We start from the raw sequence: 17,365 nt of genomic DNA, 5'->3' as shown, positions 1-17,365 counted from the left end.
GAACTCCTGTACTATCTTTTCAGTTGAGTTTTTAGAAATTGTTTTTTCTTTTTTGAAGCTGAAGTAGGATTTGTAGTCATATCGCATTTCTGTAGTGTAAATACTTCCACCGTAGTCTATTCTAAATTACCAATGGGAAGTCATTTGGACCTGCAAACATAGACAAATTATTAAACCAAAAGAGAATAGAAACTAGCTGCAGCCTAATATTGCCTTTTACTAATGTGTGGACTATTTGATACTGCTTCTACCTAAAATCAGCAAAAAGTAAAGCAAATGAAACCCTCTCAAAATGGAAAAGGGCATGCTCAGGGGTTACTCCTGGCTAAGCACTCAGAAATTGCCCCTGGCTAGGGGGGACCATATAGGACACCGGGGGATCGAACTGCGGTCCTTCCTTGGCTAGCGCTTGCTAGGCAGACACCTTACCTCTAGTGCCACTTTGCCGGCCCCATATAAGCATGTTTTAAAGACTAAAATAGGGACCATCCAAAATTCAGAAAAGAGAATTCCTGCCACACTCTTTTCAATGTGGCTGCCACCCAAGACCAGTGGCTGCCATTTCTGGGACCAATTCTGCCCAGAAGAGCCTGCAGAAGCCATGTACAAAGGTTAGCCCATGAATGAAAGAGGCAGAGGAGCCCGGCTATTGCACTTTGCTCTGTGGCCATGCTCATCTCCTAGTCAATGAACCCTAGCACAACACGCAGAAAACATTGCACTACAGGCATGACAATGGGAAAACAACATATGCATAGAGAATGAAGATGGCAGCTGTGATGACCCAAAAAGTGATAACCTTCAATTTACATTTCTTTTTTTTTTTTAATATAATTTTTATTTTGATCATAGTGGCTTACATATTGTTGACAATAATATTTTAGGTACATATTTACATAAAATCAGGGGGGATTCCCATCCCCAAATTGTCCTCCCTACACCCCCGTTTCTGTCTTACCTCCCATTTCCTCTTCCCTCACCCCCAGGGCGGCTAGAATATGTGGTCCCCTCTGTCTCTAACCAACTACTTAGTAGTCTTGCATCAGTTTGGTCTTGATGCCTCCCTTATTTCCCCCTCTAAGTAGGGGCAGGGGTAGCTAGTTCAAGTTGCGTGGTTTTGCCTGAAAAAGAGAAAATAAATAAACCGGGGTAAGAGTTTAATACCCCGAAAATGGGCAGAATCCTTCTAGAGGTTCTCATCATCGATTTGGGAAATGAAGGAGAAAAAGAAGTTGAAACACTCCACCAGTACCAAAAGAAGTGTCAAATATCCAGTGAGGACTCCAGCTATAACGATAAGCACCACAAAAAAACAGATAAAAAACAAACCAAAACAAACTAAAAACAAACACAAACAAACAAAAAACACACCGTGGTCTTGAAATAAGAAACATGGCGTAGCACATAACGAAAGAAAAGAAAGGAAGAGAAAGAAAAGAAAAAAAAAAAAAAAAGAATAATTGGGGCCAACAATTTCAATAATCACATCCAAACTGAGGAATCGACCAAAATAGCTAGGTAAATAAAAATAATAATAACAATAATAAATGAAGGTAAGATATATATATATATATATATATACATAACCAAGGTTTTGTGTTTTTTGTATTTTTTTTCCCTCCTGCCCTGGCACAGTAAATATTGGGGTCATTCGAAAAGGAATTCACTTGCCCTATAAGATATGGGGTTTCTCCGTCCTTGGAGTATACTGTCATGGAATCAGCTCTAGTCTTTGCTCAGGATCATTACTCTCCAGGTTGTGTTTTTTTTTTTTTTTTTTTTTTTTTTTTTTGGTGTGTGGAAGGCTTCTGCTCTGTCCAGTGTGATACCGTCGGAGCTCTGTGTTTAGCAGTCCCAGTATCTGTACATATCCTGAGGTGGGACTTATGGTGAAGTCAGTCTTTGTGAATCTAGAGGTTCTGTTACCTCAGTGCCATTTTAATCCATCTTCTGTGGTTGGTGATCTTGGTCTTTGCGCTGAACCTAGGAAGGCATCTAGGATAGCGTCTTTCTTTGTTCTTCCAGAAGCCCCTTTCCGTTACAATTGTCTCTGCTGGACCTTTGGGACTGGGGATCATGCTTATTGTGCAGGTCTTAGTTCAAACCCTAGACTAGGGCTTTTTTATTGGTCCCAAGATGTATACAGTCTGGTCGTGGTTCTAGTATCCAGTCATCTGTAAATCACGATCTTGGCTTTTGGACCTACCAAAGGGTGCCGCGTCTTCTGGTTTTGTCTTGTCGTTAGCTGGTGAGGTAGGCTAAACTGCTCTAAGGTCAAGTTGTTCACATTTTCCTCATTGTCGAGATATCATGTTAGAGCTGGCCCTTGTTGTTGACCCTGCAGTAATAAGGCTGTCCCAGATGGAGATTGTTTCTTACAGCTGTTGTGAGGAGCTGTGCCGTTTCTATGTCTGGGATCCAGGGTTCAAGGCTGGTTGAATGGTATCTAATCACCTGAGGTCTAAGTTGATTCCACTTGACATATTTTCAAGGTAGGAGATAACCCTGTATTGTAAACAACTATGAGTTCCTATCTCTAGTAGATAAGAGCTCTTTTTTTTTTAAATATGTAAGATTTCCCCTTTATTTAGTGTGCCTTTGCAGGGGGAAGTGGTGCTCCATTATATGTCGGAGTATTTGGGGTGGACAGAGTGGGTAACAGAGATAGGTCACATACCCAAAGACGATTAAAAAAAAAAAAAAAAAAAAAAGGAAATAAAAGTGTATGTGCCCACAAATGTATATGTAAGGCAAACATTTAAATAAATAAGTTAATTAAAAAAAATAAAAAAAATAAAATGAGTTAGCGAAGTTTTTAAAGGACCAACGTGGTGCAAAAGACTACTTTGCATTTGGGAGAGAACAGGTAAAGAGTTGGTGTATTACAGGTCTTATGCCTATGTTGGAAGTACAGTTTTCCCATTGTCTTTTGGATTTTTCTTGTGGTGTGTGGGTTCCCAGGCATCTTCCAATCACACCCCCTGCCCCCCTTCAGATTGGTAAAAATTTGCAGCTGGGAGGTCTTGGAAGAGTTCTTGCATTGGGGATACTATTGGACCTAAGTCCGGTTTCAAGAAACAGTCCATGTTAGGGGGAGTTGGTAGGGAGGGTCTCGCAGCATGTGTCCACAGGGGAGTTGGCTGTCTTTTCTTGCAGGAGACCAATTTACATTTCAAATAAGGAGTTTAGAGAAGAAATATGAAGGAACCTTAAGAATTCAAAGAAGCATGGAGCAAGCTGAGCAAACCATAAATAAGAATCAAGAGAATATGAAGATAATAGAAATTAGAAAACTTCAAACTGAAATAATAGAACTGAAAAACTTGGTAGGAGATATTAAAACCTCACTGGAAAGCCTCTCCAACAGAGTAACACAAGCTGAGAACCAAATCAGTGAGCTGGAAGATGAGATGCACGACAACTTTATACAACAAAAGAGATTGGAAAACAAACTTAAAGCAAATAATCAGACAATGGAAAAAGATCCTCAAAGAATGTGAACAGATGATAAACTCAACAGAAAGAACATAAGAATAATTGGCGTTTCAGAGACGCAGGAAGAAAATCCCCAGGAAGAATCAATAGTCAAGGTCAAGGAAATCATTGCAGGGAAATTCCTGGAGCTAAAGAGTACATGCAACCAAATTCTGCATTCCCAAAGAGTACCAACTAAAAGACATCCAAAGAAAATCACCCAACACACATCCTAGTCACAATGATGAGTCCCACAGATAGGAATAGAATATTGAAAACAACAAGATCAAAAAGGAAAATTACATTTAATATTTACAGCAGATCTGTCACAAGAGGCCCTCAAGGCCAAAAGGCAGTGGTGGGATATAGTGACAAAACTCAATGAAATGAATGCTTCACTTAGACTACTTCACACAGGCAGACTCACTTCAGGTTTGCAGGAAGTATACATAGCATCACAGATAAACAAAAGCTCAGGAGCTTTACAGACTCAAACCAGCCTTAAAAAAAAATGGAAAGGTCTACTTTAAGACAAGACAGACCAAGAGACACACCAAAGCCCTACACAAAAATGACACTAAATCCTATGACAATTATCTCTCTCAACATCAGTGTACTAAATATACCAGTTAAGAGGCACAAAGTGACAAAATGTATCAAAAAGCTGGATCCAAACTTCTGCTATTTATAAGAAACACATCTGAATAGTCAAAACAAACAGACAAAAAATTAAAGACTGGAGAACAATCAACAAAGCACACAACTCCTTTAAAAAGCTGGAGTGGCCATTTTAATATCAGATGACACAAACTTTAGACTCAGAAAAGTTATAAGGAAAGAAAAGAAAAGTTATAAGGGACAAAGATGGACATTTTGTAATAATCAAGGGATATGTACCACAGGAAGAAATCATACACCTAAACATATATGCATACAATGAAGGACCAGCAAAAATTTTTAAACAACTATTGACAAATTTAAAAAAGACATCAATAGCAACACAATAATAGTGGGAGACCTCAAAACCGCCCTGTCACTCCTTGATAGGTCAACTAGAATGAAACCTAACAAGAATATACTAGCTCTAATAGGAGAAATGAAAGAAAGTGGCCTAGTAGATATTTATAGATATAGATATAGATATAGATATATATAGATATAGATATAGATATAGGGCTTTCCACTCCCAGAAAAATGATACACATTTTACTCCAGTGCACATGAGTCATTCTCTAGGATAGACCACATGATGGTCCATAAAACATACCTCCATAAAATCAAAAGGATAGGGCCCGGAGAGATAGCACAGCTGTGTTTGCCTTGCAAGCAGCCGATCCAGGACCAAAGGTGGTTGGTTTGAATCCCGGTGTCCCTTATGGTCCCCCGTGCCTGCCAGGTGCTATTTCTGAGCAGACAGCCAGGAGTAACCCCTGAGCACCACTGGGTGTGGCCCAAAAACCAAAAAAAAAAAAAAAAAAGAAATCAAAAGGATAGAAATTGTACAGACTACCATCTCAGATCATAATTCACTAAAATTAGAAGTGAACTACAAATGGACAGAGGAAAAACTTAAACAACTGGAAATTGCATAGCTCACTACTAAATAACCAGTTGGTCAGATATGAAATCATAGAGAAAATCAAAACATTCCTGGAAACATATGCAAATGAAGACACAAATTATCAGAATTTGTGGGACACAGCAAAATCAATATTAGGAAAATTTATAGCTTTACAAACATATATTTGGGAGGAAGAAGGGGCCTACATAATAACTTAATGACCTTCTTATAAAATGAAAAAGTGATCAACATAATGAATAAAAAATAGGTAGGCAGAAGAAAATAACAAAGCTTAGAGCAGAAATCAATGAAGTGGAAATCCAAATAACAATTTAATTCAAAAGATCAAAGAAAGGCGCCAGAGAGATAGCACAGCAGTAAGGCATTTGCCTTGCATGCAGCCAACCAGAAACAAACCCGGTTCAATTCCTGGCATCCCATATGGTCCCATAGGAGTGATTTCTGAGCAAAGAGCCAGGAGTAACCTCTAAGCACCGCCAGTTGTGGCCCAATGACAAGTCAATCAATCAATCAATCAATAAATAAATAAATAAACTGCTTTAAAAAATCAATGAAAGCAAAAGTCGGTTCTTTGAAAAGATCAACAAGATCAATAAACCACTAGGAAAACTAACAAAGAAAGGAAGAAAGAGAAAATTTAATAAATCAAATCAGGATTGAAAAGGGGGTGATCACTATAGAAACTATAGAGATACGTAAGGTAATCAGAGACTACTTTGAGAAACTCTGCATGAAACAAGAGAACCAGGAAGAAATGGATAAATGCATAGACTCATAATTTTCCACAGTTGAACCAGGATGATATAGCATATCTAATCAGACTCATCACTACTGAGGAAAAAAAAAAACAACAGAAGTCCAGGCCTAGATGGATTCATTAACAAATTCTATCAAACTTTTCATGAGGAGTTACTGCCAATCCTTTTCATGCTCTTCCAGGAAATTGAAGAATCAGAAACACCCTTAAATAGTTTTTATGAAGCTAACATCACCCTGATACCAAAAACAGAGATGCTTCAAATAGTAAAAATTACAGTCCAATATTCCTGATGAACACAGATGCAAGGATCCTCAACAAAATCCTAGCAAATAGAATCCATTGCCACATCAAGTAGATCATATACCATGACAAAGTAGGTTCATTTCAGAGATGCAAAGATGGTTTACATATACAGATAAATCAACATAATAAACCATATCAAAACAATAAAAATAATACGATTCTATCAATAGATACTGAAAAGCATTTGATAAGCTACAACATCCATTCATGTTAAAAATCTCAACAAGATGAGAATGGAAGAAACTTTTCTCAATATATTTGAGGCCATTTATACTCAATAGCAAATATACTCAATGGAGATCAACTAAAGCCTTTTCTCTAAAATCTGGTACAAGACAAGGCTTGTACAAGAGATAAAATAAAGATCAACTAAGTCTTTCCTCTAAAATCTGGTACAAGATGGGGCTGCCCCCTCTCACCATGGAAATACTTGGCATAGAAATTAGGAAAGAAAAATATATCAAGGACATCCAGATAGCAAAGGAAGAAGTCGTGCTCTTACTGTTTGCAGATGACATGCTATTATATTTAGAAAACCTTAAAGACTCAACCAAAAAGTGTCTAGGAATAATAGTTTCATATAGCAACATGGCAGGCTACTAAATTAACACACAAAAAATCAATGGCCTTCTTATACACAAAGGATAGAGAAGAAGTGAACGTTGAAAAAACAACCCCTTTCACATTAGTGCCACACAAACTCAAATACTTTGGAGTCAGCTTAACTAAAGAGGTGAAGGACTTATACAAAGAAAACTACAAAAACACTGCCTTAAGAAATAAAAGAGGGAGGCTGGAGCAATGGTGCAAATGGTAGGGTATTTGCCTTCCATGCACTACTAACCTAGCAGGACCACAGCTTGATTCCCTGGCATCCCACATGGTCCCCCAAGCCAGGAGCAATCTCTGAACACATAGCCAGGAGTAACCCTGAGCATCACCAGGTGTGGCCCCAAAAAGCAAAATAAAATAAAATAAAAAATAAAATAGGACATAAGGAAATTGAGACAATTATCCCGTTCATGAATTGGGAGTATTAATATCATTAAAATGGCAATACCACCCAAAGCATTGCACAGATTTAATGCAATTCCTCTAAGGAATTGACATTATTCAAAATGACATGACATTCTTCAAAAAAGTGGATGAAACACTCTTGAAAATAATTTGCAACAATAAACACACAAGAATAGCTAAAGCAAAACTTAGGAATAAGAAGATTGGAGGCATCAATTTTCCCAATTTTAAATTATACTACAAAGTAATAGTCATTAAAACAGCATGATATTGGAATAAAAATAGACCCTCAGATCAGTGGATAGACTTTAGTATTCAGAGAATGTTTCTGACATATAATAATGGGAGTAATTATTCACCCCATTAGATAAATAGCTAATATTTAAGATATACAATATTGACAGAACTTAACAAAAAAAAAAAAACTTGTAACCCCATCAAAAAAAATAGGGAGAAGGAATAAACAGACACTTCCTCAAAGAAGAAATACAAATGGCCAAAAAACACATGAAAAAAATGCTCCACATCACTAATCATTAGGGAGATGCAAATCAAAAGTACAATGAGGTACCATCTTACGCCACAGAGACTGGCACACATCACAAAGAACAAGAACAATCAGTGTTGCCTGGGATGTGGAGAGAAAGGAACTCTTATCCACTGCTGGTGAGAATGCCGTTTAGTCCAGCCTTTATGGAAAACAATATGGAGATTCCTCATAAAACTGGAATTCAACTCCCACATGATCCAGCTATACCACTCATAGGGATATATCCCAGGAACAAAAAGCACAATATGAAAATGTTATCTGCATGCCTATGTTCATTATAGCACTATTTACAATATCCAGAATCTGCAAACATCCAGGTGCACTACACCAGATGACTAAAGAAATTGTGGTATATATACACAATGAAATACTATGCAGCCATCTGGAAAAATAAAGTCATGAAATTTTTCTATACATAGATGGACATGGAAACTATTATGCTGAGTTAAATAAGTCATAAGGAGAGAGATAGACACATAATACTGTCACTCATATATAGGAATTGAGAAAAATAAATGACAGTATTGTAATAATACCCAGAGAAAATAGAGATGAGGCCTAAAAGGATCAGCCCATGATATGAAGCTTATTACAAAGCATGGTGAGCAGTTAGAAAAATAATTACACTAATAACTATCATGACAATGGTAGTGAGTGAGAAAAACAGAATGCCTTCTCAAAGACAGGCAAGGGGTGGGTAAGGACAAAGATGGGGCATTGGTGATTGGAAAGTTGCACTGGTAAAGGGGGTGTGGTTCTTTAATATGACTGAAACCCAACTACAAACATGTTTGTAATCAATTAATATAGATGTTATTAAAAAAAGAACAGAGTATGGCAGGGGAAAAATTCAGGAAAGAGGACAGGAAACAAATATTTGCATATATACACACATAGGTGAATCTATATAATATACATATATACTATATGTGAAACAATCTAATATCCTTTAATTCTCAAAAATCTGAAGAATGGATATTATTAGCCCTTATTCATTTCTTAATGATGTATGTAGTTTCAGGAAGAAAAATTTATTAGGTCGTGGTCATACAGGCAACAGATTTTAGAATAAAAATTCAAATTCAAATTTGCTGTATGCAAGGCAATACTCATTCCCCTATATCAATTCCTAGAAGTTTTATAATTTGATTCATGAGTTAGTAAGCTGATATGAAACCAGTACACAAGACTATTTATATTCATTACCTCCTATGAATAAAAGTAAGTGATAAATTATTCGTCTGGATGATAAATTATTCAATAAAAAAGTTTTGGTGATCGAAATAGAATAGCATAATAATGTCCTCCTTGTATACAGATTCTCTAAAATTATATACTTTCATCCTTGATAATAGTCAAGTCATCCATCTTACCTAATCTTTTATAGGAACACTACCAAACCAAAGACTACAATCTGTGTTTGTTCTAACAATACTTGCTTTTTTATTGTTCTCAAGGCCATTACATGTATATTGAGGCCTCCCACATGGTGTATGGACAGAAAGCACGCCTCCTGTCCAAGCCTCTGCGAGGAGTCATCAGGAAACACTGCTTGATCTTTTTCTACCACATGTATGGGGCAGGAACTGGCCTGCTTAGTGTTTATTTGAAAAGGGAAGGTCAAGAGTCCCTCTTATGGAGAAGAAGAGGGGAACAAAGTGTGTCCTGGCTACGAGGTCTGATCGAATACAGCTGCGACAGACAACACCAGGTAAGATAAAGGAGAGCAGAATCAGTGTGGGGAAAATGTTCCTACAAGCTTTTATGGATTTTTCTTTGTCTCGTAACCAAAAGGAATACTCTGTTCTTTTTCAGGGTCATAGATAAAGGGGAGATTGGCATAAGAATAAACAGAATGGGCCTGTGTTGATTAAATCTTAGTAGCAAATGTGAAATTAGGCAGAAAGAACACTGAATACTTATGCATAAAGTGATTTTTTTCAGGTCAATGATGAAAGTAACTATCTTGGCACAGGATGAATGTCAATTATATTTATATGTCCAGCAAATATCCAAAAGTAGTCTCCTAGATTTCTAAACACAGTATTATTACCTAGGTTCCTATGGAAGATGCATCTTTCACTAACTGTGATCCATATGCAAGGGTTTTTGTGATAAGCTTTTATTTAACAAAAAAGTAAATCACTATTTTTATTATAAAATAGAAGTGAAAAATCACTTTATTACTACTATACCAACCACACTGGCCAGTGAGGATTCAGGGTGCCAGAAATAAAACCAAGATTCATAGATTCAAGGTACAAATGCCACTACATAGCTACACTCACACCTGCAGAATAAAATGTTGAGCATCTCTTTGCATTGATGAAGAAGAAGTAAAATCATGTGTTCAGGTCCTGACTCTTCCCTTTATTCTTCACATTTCCTATAGATTTCTGTTCTAAGGACCCCAATTATAGTTATCTGGGACAGTGAGAGGAAATATCATTCATAAGATTGAGCAACCAGTCATGTCTAGAGATAAGCAGCTGCCACTGACTTTATCCAACAACATTTAACAAAATTTCCTGCAGAATCAGGGCTGGGGAGACAGCTCAGCAGTAGAGTGTTTGTTTGTTTGTTTTTTGAATGGGGACCTGTGTTCAATTCCTGGAACTGTCCCAAAATAACCAAACAAGAAAAGATTTAAAAGAATCTGAGCTGAGGACCAGGGGTATGCCTTCCATGCTTAAGCTCCAGATATTATTCCTGGCATTGCATGGTCTCCAAACACTAAACTGGAAAGTAGTCATGCACTTTCAAGATGTAGCTCCCAAAACAAACAAAATAATAACAATATGGAGCTTGACTATTCCTGAACTATTTATGATATAATTTTAGGTGTAATCTTCAAATAAAAGCCCTGCTTTTATTTTTGTTTTGCTTCTGGCTGAGAACCTTCTGGATCAAGATCTATCTTGTCTTACCAAGGCTCCATTGTACTTAATTTTAAATCATCCACACCAAATATATACTTGATCTACATCTACATCATCTACACAAAATTGAACCTTCTATACATCTAATTAGATGTTCAGGTTGCAGTGGCATCTAAATGCTCCATTGCTAAAGAAGAAATGACAGAAGGAAAATATATCACCATTCATGATCACACTGTTACCTCAATGTGTATTCAAGTACAGAAATTGAGCAAAACTAAAAGCCCTAGGAATGATTCTGAACTCTGACTTAATGTCCATTTACAGAAGAAAAATGCTTGCTAATATAATTGATCATCATTCAGAGATGATGGATTGTTTTTATTAGACTAATAGGGTACTATTCAGGCTTCTAACCAATTTAAATGTTCTCAACGTATGGTGCTGAAACCAGCAGCAACACCTCCAATTTTACCTAATATCAAGTCTAACGGAAGTACACATCTCAGGCCTCATCATAGAATTACTGAACCAAATTGAAAAATCCATGTTTAATAAGTAGTCATCCTGGTTATTCTGATGCACATTAATAATATGCCTGACTAAATATATCTGAGTTTCTCAGATATAACAATATATGTTATAACCCCTCAAGGATTCTGGTGCACAAAAGACCTAAAAATTTGAGTTCTAGAGAAAAGTCAGCTTCTCAGCATCTAAGGCAGGGAATAAGGCAAGAGGACTTTGCATCTGTGACCTTGATGGGTCATTTGAAATGTTTGTAGTTGCTTTTTAATGTTAAAGGAGTGAGACATGTGAGATTTCATTTTGGGATGTTCAAGTTCAAAGAATTAAATAATGGCCATAGAGATTTTTACCTCATACCTGGACAAGAGACTCCAGGCCATCCTCTTTGGCATAGAACAAAACAGATATGAATGTGCCGCTAGGGCAATTACAAATAATTATATGGGACTGAGCTAATCCATATGAATGTGCCACTAGGGCAATTCCAAATAACTGTATGGGACTGAGCTAATCCACTTTCTCTTAACTATCCAAGTATTCAATAAATTCAAATACACTCATGTTCAAAGAGATCAATCATGTTCTACATGCCTGGTTTCTAAAATAATAACAGCTGTGTTTGTTATTCCAATTAATCTCTTTTTGGGCAAAGGAAATATCTAACTGAAAAAGTGGCAGTGAAGTCAATATGACTATGGTCAGAATGCATGTAGGACACAGGCAGAGACTTAGGGATAGTTCCAAAAGTTTTTATCTGTGAGCTACTGTCCTATATGCCCTTCCACCATAGAAATTCCCAAATAACCTCATGTTCCTGCAAGTTGTAAGCACTGGCTGATATTGGAGCAATCTTATGCTCTTGTGAGATTGCTGATAATTTTCAAAATAGGGAAATTTAGGAAACCATATAATAGACAGTATTACTACTTCTTAGTACAGAGGTCTCCATATCTCTCTGGTTTGTAATTTATATATCCAGGGCAGATATGATAACTGTTCTCAGAATTAAACATGTCTCCAGACTGAGCTGCTATAAATAATAATTATTTACCAACTAGGTACTATACTAAGTGCTAGGAATTGCTACAATGAAGAGGACATATAAAGTTCCATTTCTTTGGGGGCTTACATTTTAATAGGATACAAGTAGAGAGTATAAACAGAAAACGTATATTGTAACATTAGGTGATAAAAATGTTCTCTGAAGAAGTTCCAGCAACTGGATGATACAATCTAAGAAGCATCAGAGAATAATCGTGAAAAGCCTTTAAAAGGCCTGGCAAGGAGATAAAAATTTATTTCAAAAGCAATAAGAAGCTACCACAAAGACTCCACTTTATATTGTCTTATTTTTTCTAGTTGTTTTTATTTTTTTTATTTTCTCAATCAGGTTTCAGGGGCCAATGTAGTGCTGGGGACCCCCAGGACATGGCAATGCTAGGACTGAAGACGTAAGAGTAGAGAGGGGTTTAATCTGGCCTTGAACTTGCACTAATTTCCTGTTCTGTCTCCTCTGCCTTTGTTTTATTTTATTTTAAATGATCATTATTTTATTTTATTGGTTTGGGGACAAGCCTGATAGTGCTCAGGGATCACTCCTGGTGGGTTGGGATACTATATGGGATGCTGGGGATCAAACCTAAATCAGCTGTATGCAAGGTAAGTGCCCTACCTAATGTACTATCTCTCCACTCCCAGTCATCTATCCTTTAAAGCACCTATTCTAGCTATTCTGAGGGAGTAAACTATAGGGGACAAGAAAACTGTAGAGTCTACTGATAAGAGAAGTGGTGGCTTGATCTAGACCACAGACATGAGACGCCTCAGAAGTCAACAGTGCTTTTAAATGTACAGAACAGAAAAATAGAGGGAAAGAGAGGAGTTAAAATTCCAGTTTTGAAGCTAAGTAGATGCCAGAATGGCATTGCCCTTGTTGAAATGTGGAAGACATCCAGTAGAGTTGACCTGAGGAAGTGAGAGTTATATGTGTAGGAGGTAAGGTAGTAGGAGTATTTTGAACAGATGAAGTTTATTATGTCTTTCAGATGTCCAGGGAAGTATTTCAAGTAAATGGAGGGTATGAGACTGGGAAAAGAACTTGGAATATAGGTATCAGAACTGGTTAAGAACTTCAGGTAAAAGAACCCAACTGTAAGCAAATTATTTATGAACAATAAGGGAGTAAGGGAAAAGATGATTTTGAGAATGCTGAAAAATACTGATACCATTTGAGTATACTCAAATGTATACCATACTCATCCAGATGATACTTCTGTGATCACATAATCTTTGTAAAAGAAATGCATCAAGGGCTGGCAAGATGGTAGGGCACTTGTCTTGTATGCTGCCAGCCAGGGTTTGATCGCCAGCATCTCACATTGTATCCCAAGCCTGCCAGTAGTGGTCTTGGACACAGAGCCACGAATAACCACCGAGCTTCACCAACTGTGCTTCCACCCACCCATCCCACCAAAAAAAAAAAAAGAAAGAAAGACAGGAAGAAAGGAAGGAAGGAAGGAAGGAAAGGAAAGAAATGAAAGAAAGAAAAAAGAGAGAAAGAAGAAAAGAGAGAGAAAGAAAATGATAAAAACAAATGCATCAAATGCCAATATCTTAAACATTCTCCTTCCTGTGGAATTAACTGAAATGCTAAGTGCTAAGCAAAACTGATTGTCATTGATCAAAAAGCTCATATGATTTTATTTCCTGTGAAGTATTTGCTTATTATTTCTCATCTGCTTTTTTCATTTTCTTTTATTTTTATGTCATTGGGAAAAAACTGTCGCACCAACTCTCAGCTCATTGAAATAGTCTTCAATTATATTGTTGTTGATATTGTCTAATGTTTACTAGAAATTATTATGTACTGAATATTCAACTAAGACTAGATCTTCAAAAGTTTTTCATAGTGATTTTAGTCCCACTAAATTTTTATGGTGTCCCAGACCAAAATAAAACCTAATGGTTTAATTTATTAATTGTGTTCAGACTATTTAACATTTTATATCCTAACAAGAGAAGGTATTTACAAAAATAATGTGCCAAAATCTAAATAAAACTATTTTAATCTAATTATTAGATAACTAATATTAACTAATAAACTGTAAATATATGTTAAAAGATAGGAATTATAATGCTACAAAATATATATATATAACTCAAGAATTAAGGCAATTCAAAAGAGCATTATATGATAGCAAATGTTTGGCATAATTCTTAGTATTATTCTACCAGTTAACAAATATTACACTACTATGGCAGGCTTGGAAGTAAAATAAAAGATTTAATTGTCCATAAAAAATGAAATAGTTATTAATTGCACTCATATATTCTTCCCTAAATGTATTTGGGCATTTCCCCCCTCTTTTTGTCAATTATGTGGATTCTTCTTTGGAAAATTCTCAGAATTTTCATTAACATTATTTTGCCATATTTTTGTTTTTAAATGTCTTTAAAGTCATTATTTTCAAGACAGTCCATATGCTTACTTATTATCTAGATTATAGTCTTTAGTTTAAATCATAGACTAGTACAATAGGGAGCATTTGCTTGAAAAATGAATACAGAAAATTTGTCTTCTGGAAAATAGAGAAAATTTGTCTTCCTCATTACTCACAATTCTCCTCAGTGTATTCGGTTGTTTATGAGCCACTGTTGAAGTTAGCCTTCAAGCTGGTAACACAGTGCATTTTCTCTAAGACCTGAATACTTATCAGTTATTTTGTTCTTAGGATCAAAAGACATGAAGCAAATTCTGTCTTATTTCTTGGCCATTATGATATTTAACATAAATAAAAAATTGTTTGTTGGTTAATATATTTGTAATGCTTTGCTATTTACATATGAGCCTCATGAGTCATATTAACTTCTACTTAGTACAAGTATCAAGAGTAGATAAATGAAACCTAAGGAAACTCAGTTTTCTAAATCAATCACATTCATAGGTTCTAAGGGTATAAAAGAAGTAAAATGTTGGGGGCGGAACGATAGCACAGTGGTAGGGTATTTGCTTTATACGTGGCCGACCTGGAACGGACTGGGTTCAATCCTTAGCATCCCAAGCCTTCCAGGAGTGATTTCTGAGCACAAAGCCAGGAGTAGTCCCTGAGCACCACCGGGTGTGGCTCAAAAACAAAAACAAAAACAAACAAAAAGAAGTAGAATGTTGTAGGAAGGAGAAAACCAAGATGCCATCAGGAATCATCTCTAGGTGAACATTTCTGTACAATTACCTAAAAAGTATTTCAGATAAAAAGTGATATGTAGCTCTAAATTTGCGATGATTTGTCACTAATTTCTTAAAATAAATACTCTCTATTGTACCAAATTTGAATAGGTGATTTAGTACTATTTTTATTAAAGTGCAAGTCCCCCCAGTACAGTCTCAGTTTCAAGAACACAAAGCCTGGCTCTGATTCTGCCCAACTCTGTTATTTTACTAGATGACTTCCATTTCTAAATTGAAACTTCATTATATTTTAGATAGTGTTCGAAGCCATTCGGGGAGTGTCGATAAGAAGTGACATTGCCATAGATGATGTTAAATTTCAAGCAGGACCCTGCGAAGGTAATAATATTGTTATCAATTGCCTAAGTTTCATTGAAAGAGAATTTTGCAATAGTCTCCAATCATAAGAATGCAAATGAGGGCCCAGAGAGATAGCACAGCGGCGTTTGCCTTGCAAGCAGCCGATCCAGCACCAAAGGTGGTTGGTTCGAATCCCGGTGTCCCATATGGTCCCCCATGCCTGCCAGGAGCTATTTCTGAGCAGATAGCCAGAAGTAACCCCTGAGCACTGCCGGGTGTGCCCCCCCCCAAAAAAAAAGAATGCAAATGAAATTTTTCTATAAAAACAGGGTGTTTTGTGTGAAAAATAAAAGTGTATTGGCACTACAGATAATGACTTGAATTGGACAAACTAGTTTGCCTGGAGCCTAGAGTTGGTCTTGTGCCAGGAAACTTCAGGGGTAGGGTCTCCTTGTATTTAGGCCAAGGCTTTTTCTTTCCATGTCCCTTATATTTTGGTGGGCCTATGCAAACAATAATTGCCACTCTAACACCATTTTTACTGTGCTCCTTTGACTCTAATCCTTAAGAAAAACAACCCACTTAAATTTTTGAGGTTAACTTAAACTAATATTCATGTGCATGGAAATGTAAAAAAGTACCTTGCCTTCAATGTTTAAGGAGTTACATAAGTTTTATGGCTTTAGATTGCTTTGTGTGCTGCTAAGAAATATTATGTATTACATTCTGGGGACTTGAGGGACAAAGTAATTGTTACATGGGTTCTATCTTATTTTTCTTAATGTTCTTTGGCTGAAAGTTCAAAGTTAAGATATCAGCAATGGGACTACTGAGAATTCTGTTTATGGGTGAATGTCCTTCCACTGTAACTTTACCTTGTCCTCTTTCTTTGCATCTTTGTTCTCATAATTAAAAATAAAAAATTAAAAAAACAGGGTGTTTATTAATATTTACTTGTCTTTCCTGGCAGAAATAGAAGATACAACTCAACAATCATCAGGATATTCTGAAGACTTAAATGAAATTGAATATTAAGAAATTATTCAAATTTGATTAAACAAAAGCCATACCTCTCTTCAATCAAAATGAAAGCAAAACAAATATGGGACAGTCTTAACCATTTATTTCTTAAGTGATGAAATTACTTTGGAGCATACTTCATTATTTTTGCAAAAAAAATACTGACTCAGGACTTTTTTGTTTCTTTCATATGACAACTGTATACTCTGCAAGTACAGGCAACTGATTTTGCATAGACCATTCATCTTCATTTGGTACCAGTGAAAGTATACATGTACATGTAGTCACTTTAAAGTTTGCAAATAAGGGCATAATCAAAAAAGATGTGCTCACTTAAATCTGCATTCAGTGAATGTATTGAGAGAATAGGTTTTATGGGTTCCTTTTGAATTTCAACTATCATAAAAATTTTTAAGTAGTATGCAGTATCAGTGATACCTGTGGAATGAATGCAGTTTTTAATGCTTAAAAATGAGTTTAATAATATAAATATTATTTTCTATGTTTTGTCCATAGAAATTAAATTTTTAATATTTTTATCACATGTAATGAATACTCTTTTGTGGATGTTTCAGGGTAAGTCAGTATTAACTAATGCTGTATTACAAAGCACTGCTACCTTCATTTTCTTTCCTTTAAACTACTTTTAGAAGTCACTATGAGCACGTGGGTAGAAATTGCACCCTTTGTGTAAAGGCAAGCTCAGAAATGCTTATGAATACAC

At 36.1% G+C, this 17,365-nt stretch overlaps 1 protein-coding gene across 1 annotated transcript in view; it reads left to right on the top strand.

The window, feature by feature from the left end:
- Positions 1-16,760, top strand: part of MAMDC2 (MAM domain containing 2) — a 127,327-nt gene extending 110,567 nt beyond the window's left edge. The window contains exons 12-14 of the mRNA XM_049770816.1: positions 9,144-9,397; positions 15,576-15,660; positions 16,592-16,760. Of these exons, the coding sequence (XP_049626773.1) occupies positions 9,144-9,397; positions 15,576-15,660; positions 16,592-16,656 (404 nt within the window). The 3' untranslated portion in view covers positions 16,657-16,760. The remainder of the gene's footprint in view (positions 1-9,143; positions 9,398-15,575; positions 15,661-16,591) is intronic.
- The last annotated feature ends 605 nt before the right edge of the window (positions 16,761-17,365 follow it).

This window comes from Suncus etruscus, chromosome 3 (genome assembly GCF_024139225.1).
Source record: "Suncus etruscus isolate mSunEtr1 chromosome 3, mSunEtr1.pri.cur, whole genome shotgun sequence".
NCBI lineage: Eukaryota > Metazoa > Chordata > Mammalia > Eulipotyphla > Soricidae > Suncus > Suncus etruscus.
The sequence above is the reverse complement of the archived record's forward strand: the minus strand, read 5'-3'. Positions and strand labels throughout refer to the sequence as shown.